Source organism: Lolium perenne, chromosome 4 (assembly GCF_019359855.2).
Source record: "Lolium perenne isolate Kyuss_39 chromosome 4, Kyuss_2.0, whole genome shotgun sequence".
In the NCBI taxonomy this organism is placed as follows: domain Eukaryota; kingdom Viridiplantae; phylum Streptophyta; class Magnoliopsida; order Poales; family Poaceae; genus Lolium; species Lolium perenne.
In genome coordinates, this window is record NC_067247.2 from 173,025,062 (window position 1) to 173,045,887 (window position 20,826).

At 45.3% G+C, this 20,826-nt stretch overlaps 2 protein-coding genes across 4 annotated transcripts; one reads left to right on the top strand and one right to left on the bottom strand.

The window, feature by feature from the left end:
• Positions 1-6,258: 6,258 nt before the first annotated feature.
• On the top strand, positions 6,259-8,686 carry LOC127294656 (5-amino-6-(5-phospho-D-ribitylamino)uracil phosphatase, chloroplastic-like). 2 transcript variants are annotated; one of them, XM_051324523.2, is made up of 2 exons: positions 6,259-6,525; positions 7,314-8,686. In XM_051324523.2, exon 2 carries the CDS (start codon positions 7,357-7,359, stop codon positions 8,398-8,400), a length of 1,044 nt encoding a protein of 347 aa, XP_051180483.1. In that variant the 5' UTR covers positions 6,259-6,525; positions 7,314-7,356; the 3' UTR covers positions 8,401-8,686. The 2 variants fall into 2 exon arrangements, with proteins under 2 accessions (XP_051180483.1, XP_051180482.1); XM_051324522.2 differs by having other exon boundaries at positions 6,260-6,525; positions 7,250-8,686.
• A 5,966-nt stretch (positions 8,687-14,652) lies between these two features.
• LOC127294655 (probable proline transporter 2) lies at positions 14,653-20,458 on the bottom strand. 2 transcript variants are annotated; one of them, XM_051324521.2, is made up of 4 exons: positions 20,148-20,458; positions 16,027-16,346; positions 15,389-15,919; positions 14,653-15,296 (listed from the first exon to the last, which is right to left on the bottom strand). In XM_051324521.2, the coding sequence occupies exons 1-4, from the start codon at positions 20,227-20,229 to the stop codon at positions 14,916-14,918; spliced, it is 1,314 nt and encodes a 437-aa protein (XP_051180481.1). In that variant the 5' UTR covers positions 20,230-20,458; the 3' UTR covers positions 14,653-14,915. The 2 variants fall into 2 exon arrangements, with proteins under 2 accessions (XP_051180481.1, XP_051180480.1); XM_051324520.2 differs by lacking the exon at positions 20,148-20,458 and adding an exon at positions 17,120-17,371.
• Positions 20,459-20,826: the final 368 nt, after the last annotated feature.

Genomic DNA, 20,826 nt, shown 5'->3' on the forward strand with positions numbered 1-20,826 from the left:
TAAACCTTGTATCGAGAGGGAATACTTCTCATGCATCCAAAATACTTGAGCCAACCACTATGCCATTTGTGTCCACCATACCTACCTACTACATGGTATTTTCCGCCATTCCAAAGTAAATTGCTTGAGTGCTACCTTTAAAATTCCATCATTCACCTTTGCAATATATAGCTCATGGGACAAATAGCTTAAAAACTATTGTGGTATTGAATATGTAATTATGCACTTTATCTCTTAATAAGTTGCTTGTTGTGCGATAACCATGTTCCTGGGGACGCCATCAACTATTCATTGTTGAATTTCATGTGAGTTGCTATGCATGTCCGTCTTGTCTGAAGTAAGAGAGATCTACCACCTTATGGTTAAGCATGCATATTGTTAGAGAAGAACATTGGGCCACTAACTAAAGCCATGATCCATGGTGGAAGTTTCAGTTTTGGACATATATCCTCAATCTCAAATGAGAAAATTATTAATTGTTGTTACATGCTTATGCATAAAAGAGGAGTCCATTATCTGTTGTCTATGTTGTCCCGGTATGGATGTCTAAGTTGAAGAATAATCAATAGCGAGAAATCCAATGCGAGCTTTCTCCTTAGACCTTTGTACAAAGTGCATAGAGGTACCTTTGTGACACTTGGTTAAAACAAGTGCATTGTGATGATCCGGTAGTCCAAGCTAATTAGGACAAGGTGCGGGCACTATTAGTACACTATGCATGAGGCTTGCAACTTGTAAGATATAATTTACATGATACATATGCTTTATTACTACCGTTGACAAAATTGTTTCATGTTTTCAAAATCAAAGCTCTAGCACAAATATAGCAATCGATGCTTTTCCTCTATGGAGGACCATTCTTTTACTTTCAATGTTGAGTCGGTTCACCTATTTCTCTCCACCTCAAGAAGCAAACACTTGTGTGAACTGTGCATTGATTCCTACATATTTGCTTATTGCACTTATTATATTACTCTATGTTGACAATATCCATGAGATATACATGTTACAAGTTGAAAGCAACCGCTGAAACTTAATCTTCTTTTGTGTTGCTTCAATGCCTTTACTTTGAATTATTGCTTTATGAGTTAACTCTTATGCAAGACTTATTTATGCTTGTCTTGAAGTGCTATTCATGAAAAGTCTTTGCTTTATGATTCACTTGTTTACTCATGTCATATACATTGTTTTGATCGCTGCATTCACTACATATGCTTTACAAATAGTATGATCAAGGTTATGATGGCATGTCACTCCGAGAAATTATACGTGTTATCGTTTTACCTGCTTAGGACGAGCAGAACTAAGCTTGGGGATGCTGATACGTCTCCGACGTATCGATAATTTCTTATGTTCCATGCCACATTATTGATGTTATCTACATGTTTTATGCACACTTTATGTCATATTCGTGCATTTTACGGAACTAACCTATTAACAAGATGCCGAAGTGCCGATTCTTTGTCTGCTGTTTTGGTTTCAGAAATCCTAGTAAGGAAATTTTCTCGGTATTGGACGAAAACAACGCCCCGGGGGCACATTTGCCACGAAGCTTCACGCAGTCCGCAGCCGAAACGAAGTGGGGCCACGGGGTGCCCAAACCCTAGGGCGGCGCGGCCCACCCCACGGCCGCGCCGGCCTATGGTGTGGGGCCCCTGTGCCCCCTCCTGACTTGCCCTTCCGCCTACTTAAAGCCTCCGTGACGAAACCCCCAGTATCGAGAGCCACGATACGGAAAACCTTCCAGAGACGCCGCCAACGCCGATCCCATCTCGGGGGATCTAGGAGATCGCCTCCGGCACCTGCCGGAGAGGGGAATCATCTCCGGAGGACTCTACACCGCCATGGTCGCCTCCGGAGTGATGAGTGAGTAGTCTACCCCTGGACTATGGGTCCATAGCGGTAGCTAGATGGTTGTCTTCTCCCCATTGTGCTATCATTGTCGGATCTTGTGAGCTGCCTAACATGATCAAGATCATCTATCTGTAATTCTATATGTTGCGTTTGTTGGGATCCGATGAATAGAGAATACTTGTTATGTTGATTATCAAAGTTATATCTATGTGTTGTTTATGATCTTGCATGCTCTCCGTTACTAGTAGATGCTCTGGCCAAGTAGATGCTTGTAACTCCAAGAGGGAGTATTTATGCTCGATAGTGGGTTCATGCCTGCATTGATACAGGACGATGTGAGAAAGTTCTAAGGTTGTGTTGTGCTGTTGCCACTAGGGATAAAACATTGATGCTATGTCTAAGGATGTAGTTGTTGATTACATTACGCACCATACTTAATGCAATTGTCTGTTGCTTTGCAACTTAATCTTGGAGGGGTTCGGATGATAACTTTGAAGGTGGACTTTTTAGGCATAGATGCAGTTGGATGGCGGTCTATGTACTTTGTCGTAATGCCCAATTAAATCTCACTATACTCATCATGATATGTATGTGCATGGTCATGCTCTCTTTATTTGTCAATTGCCCAACTGTAATTTGTTCACCCAACATGCTGTTTGTTTTATGGGAGAGACACCTCTAGTGAACTGTGGACCCCGGTCCAATTCTCTTTACTGAAATTCAATCTACTGCAATACTGTTCTACTGTTTTCTGCAAACAATCATCTTCCACACAATACGGTTAATCCTTTGTTACAGCAAGCCGGTGAGATTGACAACCTCACTGTTTCGTTGGGGCAAAGTACTTTGGTTGTGTTGTGCAGGTTCCATGTTGGCGCCGGAATCCCTGGTGTTGCGCCGCACTACATCCCGCCGCCATCAACCTTCAACGTGCTTCTTGGCTCCTCCTGGTTCGATAAACCTTGGTTTCTTTCTGAGGGAAAACTTGCTGCTGTGCGCATCATACCTTCCTCTTGGGGTTCCCAACGAACGTCTGAGTTACACGCCATCACCCCTTTGTGACACTTGGTTGAAACATATGTAATGCAATGATAATCCATGGAAATCCGAGCTAATTAGGACAAGGTGCGAGCACTATTAGTATTCGATGCATGAGGCTTGCAACTTATAGGATGTTTTATGCATAACACATATGAATTATTACTACCGTTGACAAAATTGTTTCCATGTTTTCAAAATAAAAAGCTCTAGCACATGAGTAATCGCTGCTTCCCTCTGCGAAGGGCCTTTCTTTTACTTTATGTTGAGTCAGTTTACCTATTTCTTTCTATCTTAGAAGCAAACACTTGTGTCAACTGTGTGCATTGATTCTTACATACTTGCTTATCTGCACTCATCATATTACTTTGTGTTGACAATTATCCATGAGATATACATGTTGAAAGTTGAAAGCAACTGCTGAAACTTAAATCTTCCTTTGTGTTGCTTCAAAACCTTCTATTAAGAGTCTATTGCTTTATGAGTTAACTCTTATGCAAGACTTGTTGATGCTTGTCTTGAAAGTACTATTTATGAAAAGTCTTTGCTATATGATTCAGTTGTTTAGTCATTATCTTTACCATTGCTTTGAATCACTTCATTCATCTCATATGCTTTACAATAGTATTGATCAAGATTATGATAGTAGCATGTCACTTCAGAAATTATTCTTGTTATCGTTTACCTACTCGAGGGCGACTAGGAACTAAGCTTGGGGATGCTTGATACGTCTCAAACGTATCTATAATTTCTTATGCTTCATGCTAGTTTTATGAAAATACTCACATGTTTTATATACACTTTATATCATTTTGATGCATTTTTCGGTACTAACCTATTAACAAGATGTCGAAGCGCCAGTTCCTGTTTTCTGCTGTTTTTGGTTTCATAAATCCTACACAGGAAATATTCTCGGAATTGGACGAAACAAAAGCCCACGGTCTTATTTTCCACGGAGCCTTCCAAAACACCGAAGAGGAGACAAAGAGGGGATGCGAGGCGGCCACACCCCTGACCGCGCCGTCTTATGGGGTGGGCCCCTCGAGCGTCCCCCGACTCTGCCCCTTCGCCTATATAATCCTTCCGTCGCGAAAACCCTAGTACCGAGAGCCACGGTACGAGAAAAGTTACTGAGCCGCCGCCGCCGTCAACCCTATCTCGGGGGGTTCTGAAGATCGCCTTCGGCACCCTGCCGTAGAGGGGAATCATCACCGGAGGGCTCTACATCACCATGCCCGCCTCCGGACTGATGCGTGAGTAGTTCATCCTTGGACTATAGGTCCATATCAGTAGCTAGATGGTTGTCTTCTCCTCTTGTGCTATCATGTTTAGATCTTGTGAGCTACCTATCATGATCAAGATCATCTTATTGTAATGCTACATGTTGTGTTTGTTGGGATCCGATGAATATGGAATACTATGTCAAGTTGATTATTGATCTATGATATATGTGTTGTTTATGATCTTGCATGCTCTCTGTTGCTAGTAGAGGCTCTGGCCAAGTTGATACTTGTAACTCCAAGAGGGAGTATTTATGCTCGATAGTGGGTTCATGCCTCCATTGAATCTGGGACAGTGACAGAAAGTTCTAAGGTTGTGGATGTGCTGTTGCCACTAGGTATAAAACATCAAGCTTTGTCTAAAGATATTTGTATTGTTTACATTACACACATTACTTAATGCAATTCTCTGTTGTTTGCAACTTAATACTAGAAGGGGTGCGGATGCTAACCCGAAGGTGGACTTTTTAGGCATAGATGCATGCTGGATAGCGGTCTATGTTCTTTATCGTAATGCCCTAAGTAAAACTCATAGTAGTCATCATGATATGTATGTGCATTGTTATGCCCTCTCTATTTGTCAATTGCCCAACTGTAATTTGTTCACCCAACATGCTATTTATCTTATTGGAGAGACACCACTAGTGAACTATGGACCCCGGTCCATTCTTTTACATCTGAAATACAACCTACTGCAATCATTGTTCTCTGTTGTTCTTTGCAAACAAATATCATTTTCCACACCATACGTTTAATCTTTTGCTTACAGCAAGCCGGTGAGATTGACAACCTCACTGTTAAGTTGGGGCAAAGTATTTTGATTGTGTTGTGCAGATTCCACGTTGGCGCCAGAATCCCTGGCGTTGCGCCGCACTACACTTCTTCACCAACAACCTTCACGTGGCCTTCATCTCCTACTGGTTCGATAACCTTGGTTTCTTACTGAGGGAAAAACTTGCTGATGTGCGCATCACACCTTCCTCTTGGGGTTCCCAACGGACGTGTGCATCACGCGCCATCAGCGATTTACCCAGCTTCGGAACACCTGCTCGAAGACAGGGCCTACTGCTGCTTATCTGGAATTATCTGGGCACTTTCGCGTTGTTACATTGAGTTGTGGTTGTCTCGCTTCTAGCTCGAGATCTACCCTAAGGGCTCCCGGAATCCGGCTTATAAAGGCGCACGGATCTAGGGTTTACATGGAGAGTCCTAGCCAAAATACAAGTTGTCTAACTACGGTACAATGTCGTGCCGTGTACGTCAAGGATCCGTCTTCCATCAAGACCGTGCTGGATCCGGATACTTCATGGGCATTCACGGATCCGGCCTCCTTCGTAGGTCGGTTGAGATCCGGCTTCCTGTTCCTGGGCTGGACTTCATCCTTCAGAATCTACAACAACTGGGTCGCCTGGGCCACATGCCACATCACCATCTGTGGGCCACCCGGGCTTGCCGGATCTAGGTCCTGCCGTTGATATACCCATAAAGTATACCCACAACAACACCTGCACTGAGGTGACGACCATGTGCGGTTACCATGGCGACGCGACCAGATGTGTCGTCTTCCAAAGCTATGTCTGAAGCTCCTGGTCTGTGTGTACTTACTGTTCCAGTCGTCTGTTCAAATATATGTGTCCTGAACTACGATCGTCCTGTGTCATGAACTATGATCTTCCTGTGTGCTGAACTATGAAGGTGTTTGAACTTTTATCATTGTTTACTTTGTCTGAACTGTGTTCTTCCTTGTGATGTTGATCGCTGGTAACCTCACCACCGAAGATAAGAGGTAAGAAGAAACAATTTTTGGGTTGCAACCAAACAACAACGGCGACGTTTTGGGCTGCTAGGAGGCCTGAAAAACCGACCTATCAAACGGGCAGAGCCCAAATCTCCACGGGGCCGAAAATATTCTATGCAGGCAATCAAACAATGGGCTTTTACCATGTTCCATCTGCGATGCGGAGGAACTCTTTCCCGCTGCGCCAGTGGTGCAGGAAAATGATGCAGGCTATCAAACGCGGTCTTGCTGACTTGCACATCTTTACGCAGGCTGACAGACGACTGCCCAAGAAATGAAGAAAACGAAGCGACCGTAGATAAGAAATGGAAGACACACCGCCGCGGCCAGCCCCGAGCATCTGCACTCACTGACCATCCACACAGACCGACCACCGTGAGGAGCCAACGGGAGGGCAGCCGGCCGCATTATTGCCTATCCGGGAGGTCATCTCCACCACCCAAGGGAAGCGCAGCGGACCGAGAGTGCCGGGGCGCCTCCTCTCTACTCTCCCCACTCCTGCCGATGTTCTCTTCAGCTCCACCTCCTCCGCCCCTGTTCTTCCATCTGCTTCGGGTAAGCAAAGATCCCCCTTCTTCTGGTCCTGGATTTGAGTAGAGTATTTATTTTGCTTGTGCTAAGATATAGTATGGGCCAAGGGCCATACATATTTTTCCTCCTCTGCGTTCTTGAGTTCGTGTTCAAGAATGATTCACATTTTGTTGTTTGGTGCTTAACTTGAGTTCACTGCATCACCTAATAATCGTGTAATGCCGCATCAGCTTGCTAGAAGAAATTAGCATTGCCATTTTGAGGAGTTTATAGCTGCTTAAGCAGAGTAGTTAACTAGTTATCCCCCTTTTATGCTACTCCAAGTGAAGTATTTCGCCTTGCACGAACATCAAGATTTGCCTAAAAGTGCATAAGGATCTCTTTAGCAAAAGTCACCGTCAAGTACTACTGAAAGTAGTTTTTTCAAGGCCAACTTCTGGTTCATCATATATGGATACAAATGGTAAGGTGCTTGCAAAACTTGGGGCTCTGCATTTAGTTTCTTTCTTGCATTCTTTAAGCTGAGAGCAGACCGTTTAGAGAAGTGTCTCTAGGCGACTTCACACTGCAAGACTGAACTAGATTTACAAATCAAACACACAAACCAATCTAGCTAAAGAAATAGTGGAGCAAAAACCACCCTCCCAGTTGCACTTCAGAAACATTACTGGTGTCAAGGGACTTCTCTGTTCCCCATAATGTTGTTGTGCATTTTGCGCTTATACCTTTTGTTTGGTTCTTAACACAGGTAAAGTTCTTTGCTATGTTTCTCATTGACCAGTCACACGTGAACTGATTCGGCCTTGCTGCAGAACGCTTGATAATTTCAGTGGAAGTACACAGCGCTTTAAAGCAATGATCTCATCCTTGAGCTTGCTTGACAGCCGGCTTATTCACAAACTGTACAGAAAATGCTGGCCCAGTAACCCTCATTCCACACTGAACATGCATTCAATTGCAAAATGTCGGGGCAAAAGCATGAGGATGAAGATGGCACATCTCAAGCACCATGCAACTGGCTTGAAGAGGAACTCTCAGGCCCACGAGGAAGATAATGTGTTCTACAAATTAGTTTATAGGCTCCCTGAAAGCCTTAGCTGGCTGTTGGTATCACAAGAAAGGATTAAGAGACCAGCTGCGAAGAAGAAACAGCAAAAAGAAGGAGCTGTGGCTGCTAACCGGTTTGGTGTGATCTTGGAGTGGGAGGGAGTTGTAGTGGAAAATGATGATCCAGATTTGGAGCCCCGGGTGTGGTATGTATTATCACTAGAGGAGGCCAAGTCCTTTCCTCCAGATGCAATGCTGAAGGAAATTGAGGGAATGAGAACTGATCAGGCCATCTCAGAAGTCTTAAATTGGTCAGAAGATCCAAAAGAAATTAAAAGGTTGACAGCACGTAAGGAGGTGATATATCAAAAACTGCGAGGCAGGTTCTACCAGCTGCGACCAGGTGTTCTCGATTTCTTGAACACCCTTGTGGAGTCTGACATTCCAATAGCAATTGCGGCTTCTCGCCCAAGAACAAGCCTGGAAGAAGGGATAAAATCTGTTGGTCTGCAAGTCTATTTTGATGTTGTAGTGGCGACAGAGGACTTCTGCCGAGGGAAACCTGAGGGTGAGATGTTTGAGGTCGCAGCAGAGCAACTTGGTCTGGAGCCTGATGTTTGTCTTGTGATGGGTAACTCAAACTTGACGACGGAATCTGCACATGCTGCTGGGATGAGATGTGTGGCGGTTGCAAGCCGCCACCCAGCCTATGAACTTCATGCAGCAAACCATGTTGTCAGATGGCTTGATCAGCTATCTATTGTTGACCTTCAGAGGCTTGCCAATGGCGAGGTTCTTCGGAGCAGGGGCAGACGATCTGACATGGACATGGAGATCGTGATCGAGGAGTGATGTTTTAGCTGGCACTCTCCACTAATATATGTACTACTTACAAAGTTATAACCATGTTGAAACTTCAGTAGTGCATTACAATTTTGTAACATACCAAATAGTGCAACAGATCAGAACGAAGAAGCCTGTGTTCACTCTTGGTTTCTTGTAATGCACAACTGAAACACTGGAACTCATCTAGCTTAGATGCTTTTAATGATCAGAGAGGAGTTGGAAGCAAAGGAACTTTCCACCTTGTATTCTTTTGCATTTATAGTATCTAGTCATTCGGAATTATGAAGCTTTATCATGAATGCAAACAATATGCTTCAGTTCTTTATCTGAACAAAACCTTACATTCATTTTTAAGGAAATTCAAATTTTCAAACCCAATCGTTGAGCTCTTTCCAGTACAAAAGAACTCTAGTAGTAATCTAACTAGAAGGATATAATATAAGAAGTAACATACATACTGGTTGATTTGGAATGGGAAAATCTTTAGGCAAGAGCGACACTGAGTGTATACGCGTGTATGTGAGCGTCTGCGTTTGTACTGTGTTTCTCAAAAAAAAAAAAAAAAAAAAAAAAAAACAAAGTGGAAGGGCAAATTTGTGTACGATATTTCATTGCTGCAATATAGAATTAAGGCAAAGCATAGGGGTAGTCTCTTAGAATGGATCAGGACTCTGCCTTTGTGTCCTTTTCTTTTTCTTTTTTTCTTTCTCTTTTGTACATACTTTTTTTTGAGTATTGAGTAATAATTTGCTGTGGGGCTGTTGCCTCACAGTTCTAGGTCTCAAAAAAACTTTATTGGTATCGACATAGGTAGTATTCCTCTGTTTTTTTGTAAGCAGAAGTGGACCATAAATATGTAGCTTGCGCCACTGAATATTCGCTTCCTTGGTCAGATTTCAATGCACTCCTAACATATCCTCAATTTGGTAATCTGTTTTAGCTCACCACTTATCTTGTGGCGTGCGTCCGGCCCAAATTAAGCTAGGCCGTTCCATACCAGCGCAGTACGTGGTAATACCGAAAATAAAACTCTTAAATTTCACTACATCTAGCCACCTAAGGGTTACTCTTAGAGCATCTGGGACACTGTTTTTTCTATAAAAGGCGCTGACACTGAAACATTCTTTCGTTTATGAGGAAGATTCTTAAACATTTATGGGCCATACATATGGGCTGGACTATTGGTTGTTGAAATTTTTGGTCCAGTCCATATTAGATTTTAGATTTTCCTATAAATCTCAAAGACCACATAGTGGCAGCTCATGTGAGTTTGTGCTCAAGTTTATGGCAGAATAGTAAGTGACAAGATGTGGGAAGTTTAGTTCATGAAAAGTTGGGAGGAAGTTAGACCACTTTATAAGAGCATCTCCACCGGCGCCCCCGATAGCGGCCCCGATAGCATTTTGGGGGCCGGCACCTCAATTCAGAAGTGCACTGCTGCAATGCGTTGTCTTGCATATAGAGCTCCTCCAGATACAACCAATGACTATCTACGGATGGCTGAGTCGACATGCACAGAGAGTCTCTACAGATTCTGCCGAGCCGTCATTGCGGTGTTTGCCAAAGACTATTTAAGATTTGGAGGCGGTGGCAGACCAGGAGCTTTGGATTTGGCATGCACTTTTGGCATGGCACGAACAAACAATGATATCAACGTGCTGCAGCGCTCTCCGGTGTTTGCCGGGCTAGCTGAGGGACAAGCTCCTGCCGTGAACTTTGAGGTAAACGGCCACACATACAACAAGGGGTACTATCTAGCTGATGGTATCTACCCGACGTATGCTACATTTGTGAAGACAATTCCCTCTCCATCAAACGAGATGGAAGCCTATTTTGCAACATGACAGGAAGCAGCACGCAAGGATGTTGAGCGTGCTTTTGGGGTGCTTCAGCAGCGTTTCGCCATTGTCAGGTATCCTGCTCTCACTTGGTCTGAGGCACAAATGTGGGAGGTGATGAACGCCTGTGTGATCATGTATAACATGATCATTGAGAACGAGCGCGATGCACCTGTGCAGGATGATCATCCATTTGATTATCAAGGGCCACTAGCTGAGGTAGAGCATGTGCCTCAAGAATTCGCTGCTTTTCTTCATATGCACAATGAAATTCGAGATGCAAGTGTCCATGCACAGCTGAAGGCGGATCTAGCTGCGCATTTGTGGGCCAGGAGAGGAGCTGCCAACAATCCATGATTTTATTCTATTTGTTTGCCTAGATGAATAATTTAAGTACTACTTGTTTGTTGAGTTGTATGAATAATTTAAGTACTATTTGTTTGTTGGGTTGTATGAATAATTTAAGTACTATTTGTTTGATTGAGTGTATGAATAATTTAATTCTATTTGTGTGATTGTATGAATAAAATGTGATCGATATATTGTTTCAAAATATTGTAAAAAGAAAAAAATTGGGGCCGCCGTTTGGGAGGCGCCGGTGTGGAAACGGCTTCCCTAAATGGAGGATGCAGTGTCGGCGCCCCCAAACAGAGGTGCCGGCGCCCCTGCCGGCGCCTATTTGGGGGCTACCGGTGGATATGCTCTAAAGTGGGTTGTTCCACCACTTGTAAGTGAGTGAGAATAGGAGTGGTACACGCGCGCTCCTCCTCGTCTCGTTGTGGTGAGTGACTTTCCTTTCTTTTTGCTATGGTTTCCCGAGCCTATATAATCTCTTGTCTGGCTACCGCAGAAAATCATCTGATACACGATTTATGGTTTTGCCACCTCTCTCTATTTGCGTCGTCATCATAGTCTACTCCATCCCGCTCGCCGGCGTGCACCAGCGCACGGGAGAGAAGGTCTCCGGAACCGCTCGTCTTTGCGATCCTGTACGGAGAGGGCAAATTAGGTTTTTGGGAAGCGCTCTGCACGACTGCTCAAGCTCTTCATCACGGGTTGTCTTCCGTCCAAGTCGAGCGGTGCGACCTACCTTCGTCTTCAACGCCGTCTAATTCGACCCATCGTCAACAACGTTACTACTGCATCGGCGACTGCTACACCGCCACCACCACCTCCACCAGAGTGGTACGTGCGACATATCTCGATTTGTTTAGCGATGTATGTTGTGCCATTTTCTCTGCTACTATTCATGTTGATTAATGTATCTAGTATGTTCAAGTTTCACATATTAGTAGTTACTGGAATTAATTACGGAAATTATGACTAATTATCCAACAATCCAAAAACCTAATTGTAGGCAATTTCCTGAGTTAACAATGGATGGTTTTGCTGATGCACTGAGGCCGAATAAGTTTACTGGTGTGCACTTTAAGAGGTGGCAGATTAAGGCCACGCTCTGGCTTACTCATATGAAAGTGTTCGAAGTTAGTAATGGCATACCCGAAGAAACTATATCTGAGCAAGATCAGAAAAAATCAAGAAAGACAATACTCTCTTTGTTGGCTGCGTTTTGAGTATTCTTGCTGATCATCTGTGTGATGTGTATATGCACATAACAGATGGAAAAGAGCTCTGAGATGCACTGAATGCTAAATTCGGTGCAACTGATGCAGAAAGTAAATTGTACATTCCATGACATCAGGATGGTGAACAGCCGTTCTGTAGTTGAACAAGCTCATAAGATACAATGCATTGAAAAAGAGCTTGAACTCCTTAAGTGTACCTTACCTGACAAGTTTGTGGCTGGATGCATTATCGCTAATTAAGTTGCCCCCTTCATGGAGGAACTTTGCCACAACTCTCAAACACAAGAGACATGCGATATCAGTTGAAAATCTGATAGCTTCTGTTGATGTTGAGGAGAAAGCTCGGGCTAAGGATACTACTGAGAAAGGAGAGGGTTAGTCTAGCACCAACATGGTGCAGAAGAAACCCTACATTAAGAAGAAAGGAAATTATAAGCCCTCCTTCAATAAGCCTATGAAGACTACAATCTTCAAGAAGAAGAAGATGATAAACAAAGCAGATCTGAGCTGCTTTACCTATGGAAAGTCTGGCCACTTTTCTAAGGACTGTCTAGAACGTGCAGAGCGCAAGAAAAATGCGAAGACTGTCACCACTGTGACAGCTAGCAATGCTGATGGGTCTGATAATCTCTTTAATGTTCTTTCGGTATTTCAATCTCCATGCTGGTGGATTGATACGGGTGCTAATGTTCATGTGTGTGCAGTGTGCTGACATATCCATGTTCACTTCTTACCAGGTCACCCGGGATTTTTACATGTTGATGGGAAGTGGGTCACATGCTTCTGTTCGTGGTGTTGACACGGTAGATCTGAAGTTCACTTCGAGGAAGATCATGCAGCTGAGGAACGTGCATCATGTCCCTACTATAAACAAGAATATCGATAGCGGCTCCCTTCAATGCAGAGATGGGTTTAAGGTTGTTCTAGAGTCGAATAAAGCAGTTGTTTCCGAATTTGGACAATTTATTGGTAAAGGCTATGAGTGCAGAGGCTTGTTCCGCTTTTCGCTTTCTGATTTTAGTAATAAGTCTGTGAACCATATTTGTGGCAATGTTAGTGATGATACCCGTGTTCGGCATTCTCGTTTATGAAACATTAATTTTGGTTTAATATCTCGGCTATCCATTTTAACTTTAATTCTGAATTACACCATTGTCAAAGGTTCTAAGTGCCATAGTTGTGTGCAATCAAAGCAACCTCGGAAGCCTCACAAGACGGATGAGGAGAGAAACTTGGGACCTCTATAACTCATACATTCTGATCTATGCGAGTTGAATGGTGTGTTGACAAAAGGTGGAAAGAGATATTTCATGACATTAATTGATGACGCGACTAGATTTTGCTATGTTTATTTTTTGCAAACTAAAAATGAAGCTTTAGACTACTTTAAAATTATAAGGCCGAAGTTGAAAATCAACTAGAGAGAAAGATCAATCGTCTTAGGTCGGATCGTGGTGGTGAATATTTTCCTAAAATCTTTGATGAATTCTGTGAGGAACATGACATTATTCATGAGAGAATGCCTCCCTACTTTCCCCAATAAAATGAGGTTGCCGAGAGGAAAAACCACACGTTGACTGACTTGGTGAATTCCATGTTAGCCGCTGCTGGTTTATCAAAGGCATGGTGGAGGAGTCTTTGTTGACTTTATGTCATGTCCCGAATAAAGTTCCTAACAAGAATTTAGAGAAAACCTCTTACGAGGAGTGGGTTGGGAGAAAACCATCACTTTCATATTTACGCACATGGGGATCTTTGGCAAAAGTCAACATTCCAATTACTAAGAAGTGCAAACTTGGACTAAAGACAGTGGATTATTCTTTCTAGGTTATGCTCCGCGGAGCATAGGCTATAGATTTTTAGTAGTTCAATCTGAGGTACCTGATATGCATGTTTATACTATTATGAAATCTCGTGATGCAACAATTTTTTAGAATATGTTTCCTATGAAAGATATGCATAACATTGCTAGAATTTATACTAAGATAATTCATGAATCTAGTATATCTAATGAGTATTTTGAACAATCATATGAGAATGTTACAAAGAACAAGTCCAATGAAACTCCTATACGGAGTAAGAGACCGATGATTACAAAATCCTTTGGTGATGATTTCATTTTATACCTTGTGGATGATACTCTCACATCCATTGCAGAGGCATATGCATCTCCAGATGCAAACAACTGGAAAGAAGATGTCCATAATGAGACCAGGGAAATCGGCCAAGTTCTGCCGCTGATGTTGCTGCTCCTCTCCACCATGGCCGGCCAGGAGAAGGAGTGCAGTCACCCGCCGCCAAATCAAGATGAGGCACCTAAAAAGCCCTTTATTCCTGGAGATCCCGGACAACGAGGAGCTCGCAGCTTGCTCCGACCGCCGGAGTTCGACGCCGTAGCCCCACCGCTAGATGCGCCAGATCCTAGCCAAAGATCTAGCCGCCCTACTCCAAACCACCGGCATACTGCCGAAAACCCTACCACACCTACACAACCTTGACCTACTATATACACTACCAGCTCTTGGGCCTCGCCTCCACCACTCTCCAACGGCTGAGCCATCGAGAAGGGCTTCGGTCCAGCCCGGAGCGGAGAGAGAAGCTCCTGGGTACTGTAGCAGGGAGGTAGGAAGAAGGGGAAAAAAAGATTGCCGCTCTCTGGTTAGTTAGAAAGGTACCGAGACATTGATGGTCTGGACCATTCGTTCACTAACAAGTAACAAGCCCACTTATGTAGGCAATAACATGCTTAGACGAGCTCCCCTGATTTTTCGTAAAGCAAATGTGGACCTTGAAAATGCAGCTGGCGCCACCGAATAGCATCACACGTATCGAACTGAAAAATCAAGCTCGGCCATTCTGATCAAGTAACAGAGCAGTATGCAATAATACTCTGTAGTACTATACCAGTGGTAGCAATCCGCTAGCTATTGTTGTCGCTAACACGATAGTTAATGGAAGCGCGAAATGGAGGCAAGGGTTGCTTGATATATGCTACATCATACAGCTAGGTGCCTCAGCCTCATTGAAGAAGGAGAAACTATCCTCGCAGAAGCAGCTAGCTTGCAATATCAGTAGCAGACGCATCAGAGCAGAGCAGTCAGACGTCGGCAAAGATATGGTATGTTTTGGAGTCCTTGGCGATGAGCCTGAGCGCGGCGACGGCGGCGGTGATGGCGAGGACGGTGAAGCCGATTACGTTGAGCCAGTGCCATGACTTCTGGAGCGAGGAGAGGCGGTGCCTGTTGGCGACGAGGTACATGTGGTTGGCGAGCACGAAGGTGAGAGGGAAGGTGCTGAGCGCCCCCGTGAGGCTCATGAAGTCCCCCAGGAACGGCAGCATCGCCGCCACCAGCGTGTTCACCGTCAGGTACCCTCCCCTGACCCCGACCCTGAACATCACGTTGTGGAACGCGAAGGGGCCTCCCTCGCTGCTCCCGAACCGCGTGTCCAGGTACTCGTACATGGGCGACGCGAAGATCTGTCAAGTTCGTACTTCTCTGGTTAATTATGTAATGTACAGTACATCTTCAAAATAAGAATAAAAGGATGATTAGAAAACAGAAGGCTTACATGCAGGGCTATGACGGTCTGGAGGAAGGCAGAGAGGTTGGCAACCGCCTTGACCCAGACGGGTCCGTTGACGCTGTTGAGCAGGTAGCTGGAGGTTTCGTTGCCGTAGGCCCAGTATCCGATGAAGACAACGGCGTAGATGGGCACGACGCCGATGGTGAACTGGAACCAGAGCGCCTTCTCGATGTTCTTCACCACGGGCGGCCGGATGGTGGCCTGGATCTCTGGCAGCATCCCGGTGTTGTACGCGAACACCAGGCTCGCCGACGCGCCGATGGTGGTGAACACCCTGTCCGGCCCATCACCAGGGATGCTGTAGTCCCGGGGCGGCGAGCGCACACCGTCCCTGAGAGAGAGCACGGACGCCGCCACGATGAAGATGAGGCTGAACACCGTGGAGAAACCCAGCCAGATCCTCAGCGCCGACAGGTAGGGGATCCCGAAGGCGAAGAGCGCACACACAAATCCGGATACAGCGATGCAGTAGGGCAGCTTCATGGCGCCGTCGTCCTTGATCAGCAGGTACAATGCCTGCATGTCATGTCGATGGTGTCAGAAGAACACCAAATAAATAGAAAGAGTACTCCATCCATCACATGAAACTTGTTTGAGGTTTGTCAGAACGGTAGAGCATGTACCTTAAGTGCCTGTCCTGCTAGTATGATGAACCCCGTGTTGATCATGAAGAGGTTGACGTACTGCAGCGCCCAGGTGAGCCCGTACATCTTCCGCCCGTAGATGTGCCCGGCGAGGTCCCTGTACCTGATGTGGCGCTTGCCGCCGAGGAGGTGGAGGCGGCCGAGGAGTGCGTTGGCGTACATGGACACGGCGGCAGCGAGGAGGAGCCCTACGGTGCCGCCCACCCAGCCCAGGGGCACCATCACCGACCCGGAGTAGCCCAGCACGTAAGCGCTGTTCACCCCCGTCGTGAGCACGAATCCCACCTGGTACCATGGATCTGAGCATCAAACATACAAGCAAATATTAGTTAGCTGATGCAACCAAAAAAAGGTGATCGAGTTTGCAGGTATATTCAGAGACTGAGGTCCATCAGAAAAATGCATATTGTTCATCGATATGCACTGTACTGTTATGATGTTATCCAACAGACAGACACCAGAGACGCACGTGCAAACGGATGAAAGTTACAAGACATGAGACACGGTTAATTTGGACTACTCCAAACACAGTTAATTTGTGTAGTTTAGTAGAGCCAAAACCACACGTGCTGGGCAGATCTGAAAAGCTTTAGTTGCAAAAAAAAAAAAAACGGAAGCCATAGGTGTGAATCTGAATCATTCTCCGGGTCAGCAGTAGCGGGGTGTGTGCCCTGTATACAATAATGTCATACATAGCTGATGTTGGCATTACATATGCATATATGTCAGTATCCCAGATCCCTCCTCATAGTCAAAGCTAAAACGATGCGCTGATGCAAGCCTGGAGACAAGGGGATGCTGCCCATCCGTCCCGAATAAAGTCGAAATGATGGCACAAACACAAGGGCCGAACTGGAGTTAAGGGAGCTAGCTCCCGTCATAGAGATAGATGGATAGATAGATTAATTCATTGCATGTAGCTGGCTACAGCAATTGGAACCTAAGAATGAACGACCAAGGAGGACAAAGCAAGAAGAAGAACAAGACCAACTTCATCTCTTCTGTGCAAGAAAGTTAAGGAAGATAGCTTAGCACCGCAAGGAATTGGGAGGTGAGGAAGGGAGGTTCGTACCAACGCTAATCTGGTGCTTGGTGCCATCGTCGACAGGCAGGTCATCCAGCTCGTCCCCCCGCCCGTTCTTGGCGTCGTCATCCACCGCGATCACCTTCTCTGCCGCCGGCATGGACATCTTCCTCTCCTACGTCTAGCGATATGCTTGCTGGAAGGTAGCTAGGAGAAGATGCTGGTGGAGGGTCCGGCGAAATGGAAGGGAAGAGCGAGGACGAACGAACTGGGATGAATCAGAGCTACAAGGAATGAGAGAGGGGAGGCCGAGTCTTATAGAGGACTGCAGTCGTCGAAAAGGACAGGTCAATTTGGTCGTAACGTCCAGTCGTCCACAATACTACTCTGTACATATTTTTATATTCCATTTATGCGTCGTCATCTACTAGTTAACAACTCCAAATCCTGGTGCACCGTATGTGTACCTTCAATTGTTTTCCATCACGTTCCCGTTTTCCACGCGCACACGTATGTCAGTTAGTGGTGTGTTAATCTAGTGAGATTACGGCTCCTCTTTCTGTCCCATAATTAGTCACAGTCGGACGAAACAAAGGAGAGAAACGAGAGAGATGCGCACTCGGATGTACTCACTACAACAACAGATTTGCTATTGTGCAGAGGATCTCCACCGGATTAGCCTCCAATGGCGACACCTTGATCCCATTCGTGGACATGTATACGGCCAACCAACTGCAAGCCAAAACAAACTCCATCACCAACTATACAGCTATGACCAGTTTCTTTTTCCTTTGGGGAAAGATGGAAAATGAGGGTCTCTGATCTTCTTATCTCCAAGCTAGCAGTAGGAGAAAACGGAAAGGAAGAGCTGGCCTGCCTTCGTGTGTACATGCTTCAGCCGCTCGTCACATCACTGGTCCTATGCTATATATATTCCTGCATATGCGTATTGTGTGTCACACGGTTACACCTATGCAGGCTAAGATAGCTCGGCCAGCACAAATTTCCCTGTGTGTCTTCTGCTTATAATTGGACGTCTATATCGGCCCAATCACGTCATGCTGATTGCAGCTTTGGCACCGTCGACCGGCACTGCAGATACATACAATTAGGTGTGACAGGAATTTGCATAAACATCTAGATACAGTAAGGTCCTGCCACTTTGGCACCGTCTTCCTTATCGGCTTCTTAGCTCTCGGCGATGCTTCCCTAATGCAAGTAAGCCACTTGCGAATTGCGATCGAGGGGCGAGGAGCCAGGATCGGTACTAGCACTGTCATTTGTTGACATAGTAGTACCGGCCGGGACCGGCTTTCCTTCTCTTCTATTATTCCCTTGGCTTGGTCCCGGAAAATCAGATGGCGCATGATCTAAATGATTGTTGAGTCCACAGCAGTTACATTTGAGAAACTTTGTCATCCTGTGAGATTGTCCAACAAGAACACTAGCCCCCCTCAACCCTCCCATCCCCCTACGGCAACGATGGCGCGCTTTACTTCCACACTACAGCGCATGATCTGGCGGCAACAGATGCCGAGGCTTACGTTATGTCATTGTGTGATGTCGTGTTTGATAGATAGGGTGGTACCACTACAACCGTTCACTCGACGGATCGTTGCATGAGACGTGGCAGCACGGTGGAGGCTAGCGCACGGTGGCCGTGTAGGTGCATGCTATCAGATTCCTCGCTCTGTCTCACGGGTTTTGGAGGCTCCCCACCCCCTCGCTTAGTTTCCAATCGGAAAATTTACGGTCAACAAGGATTTGGACGCAATGTAAATGTACGGCGACTGTTGATGATGGCGGTGAAGCAGGTGCTTGAGGGGGTCCTTCCACTCCTTAGAGACATCATCAAAGTTGACGGTCGAATCTAGAGCAATCTTAGAAGTTGTTTGTGTGATCAACCCCTTCTTGGAGGTTGGGTGGAGTAGTCACGTAATGTTTTGGGTGAAACTTTAAGTCCACTACGAGGTTCGGTGGTGCCCACAGGAATCGTTTCCCTCCTTGCAAGCATTATCGGAAAACTAGCCTCACTCAAGGTGCCAAAAATGTTTGCAAAAATCATGAGGACGTTGCTATCACCGACCGAGGCTTCCAACTAGATGGCAGCGGCGTGGGGTCCTCTACGTTTTGTTTCTGGGCTATATAGTTTGTTCCGTTGTCATAATTTTGCTGGGCATTTCATCTACCTTTCCCTCCAAAATTTGGTCAGTCTTGTTATATATGATTGTGCAGGAGCTCCCTCCCTTCTTGATAAGGTTCCGCAGAAGAAGAAAAAAACTCGGTGCCATTCATGCACCTGTACATACATACAGTACGAGCGAGAATGTTCCATTTCTTTTTTCAAAAAGTCGTGCAAGAAAAAGGGAACTCGTAGAACATTTCAAAAGAACCTTTCTAAGGTCTCGTGCCTGTGGACTTGTGTACACGCCAGTCCATCCAATTATGTTTTGAGTGGGAATCTGATCCAAAGCTTTCCAAGAATTCAAAAGGGAGGGAAGAAATAGGGGAAGACAGTGACAGAGCACAGGACTTGCATGACACGGGCCGAATACTCCAGCCCAGCAGCTACATGGCACGGTCCATTTTCTTCGTGTAATTAATGTTATGAACTTTTGAAATCTCGTGCTCCATCCATGACACACGTCATCCCGTAATCTATAGTAATTAATTAATGCCTCCAAATCTGAATTAATTGTCACAGATTTAGGTGCGTAAATCTTCACTGAACCAGCGACAGCTAATTTGGAATAGAGGTTGTCATTCATGTATCGATAAAGAAGACGAATCCAGTTATAGACCAGATTAGCAAGCATGGTTCGATCGATCTCTCCGGTAACCAGGCTGAAATTTGATGATGCAATGCATATGGACGTCCTTGCATAGAAAGAGAGAAAAATCCGCATTGAGAAAATATCATGTAGAATGGAGAACTGAATAGTAGAAAATCCAGATCGATCGGCATGGCTAATCACGAAAGAAGCACGTACGAAATGCATGATGAAACGTAAGATACAGAAGATAGAGAGTGACATAGATCGACGGGGGCGAGAGAGGTAGATTTGGAGGCACGTACCGACGCTAATCTCGTGGGCGGTCTCTTCGTCGACGGGGATGGCGATCTGATCCTGCTCCTCGCCCGGGATCACGGGCGCCATGGAATTTCCTTGATCGCCCACTATATATCTTGGACCGGCCGCCGGCGGGGGTGTCAGCTCCAACCTCAACACTTGGGTGCGAATGCTTCGTTTGTTGGATCGGAGAAGGCTGGTAGAGTGGTGGATCGATTCGATCGGAGGCAGAATCGCCCTAGGTTTTGTTCTTGGTAGTTGGGTTGGAGGCCGGAATGGATGAGCCAGTAATGGAAGGAAGAAAGAGTCGTCAGACGGAGTCCACACGGAATGAGGCCGGGACGGCGCTGCGCAACTAAGCCGGGCGGATTGATGGGAGCGCCGTACTAGCAAGCTGTTTTTTAGCGGGAGTATTGTTATTGGGCAATAAATAAATTTGCCACAGAAAAAAAATCCTGAAAAAGAGGAAAGTCTTTTTTTATATTTACATAGATTCACACGGAGAACCAGGTTCCATATCCATTTAAAATAAAACCAAGTTTTCAAGTACAGGAAACCGAACCTACAAAAGAAAACCAACAAGTTTTAACCAAATCTAAACTAACAGACCAAGGTTTAGAGATGCCCCTCGGGCACAGCACCAAAACAAAAGCGATGATCACCACTTTTACAATCACCACTCGT

Coding starts and splice junctions, on each gene's coding strand:
- LOC127294655 (XM_051324520.2), bottom strand. CDS start 17,237: ATGTCCATGCCGGCGGCAGAGAAGGTGATCGCGGTGGATGACGACGCC. Junction 16,347..17,119: donor CAAGCACCAGATTAGCGTTG/GTACGAACCTCC, acceptor TTTGATGCTCAG/ATCCATGGTACCAGGTGGGA. Junction 15,297..15,388: donor AGACCGTCATAGCCCTGCAT/GTAAGCCTTCTG, acceptor CGAACTTGACAG/ATCTTCGCGTCGCCCATGTA.
- LOC127294656 (XM_051324523.2), top strand. CDS start 7,357: ATGATCTCATCCTTGAGCTTGCTTGACAGCCGGCTTATTCACAAACTG.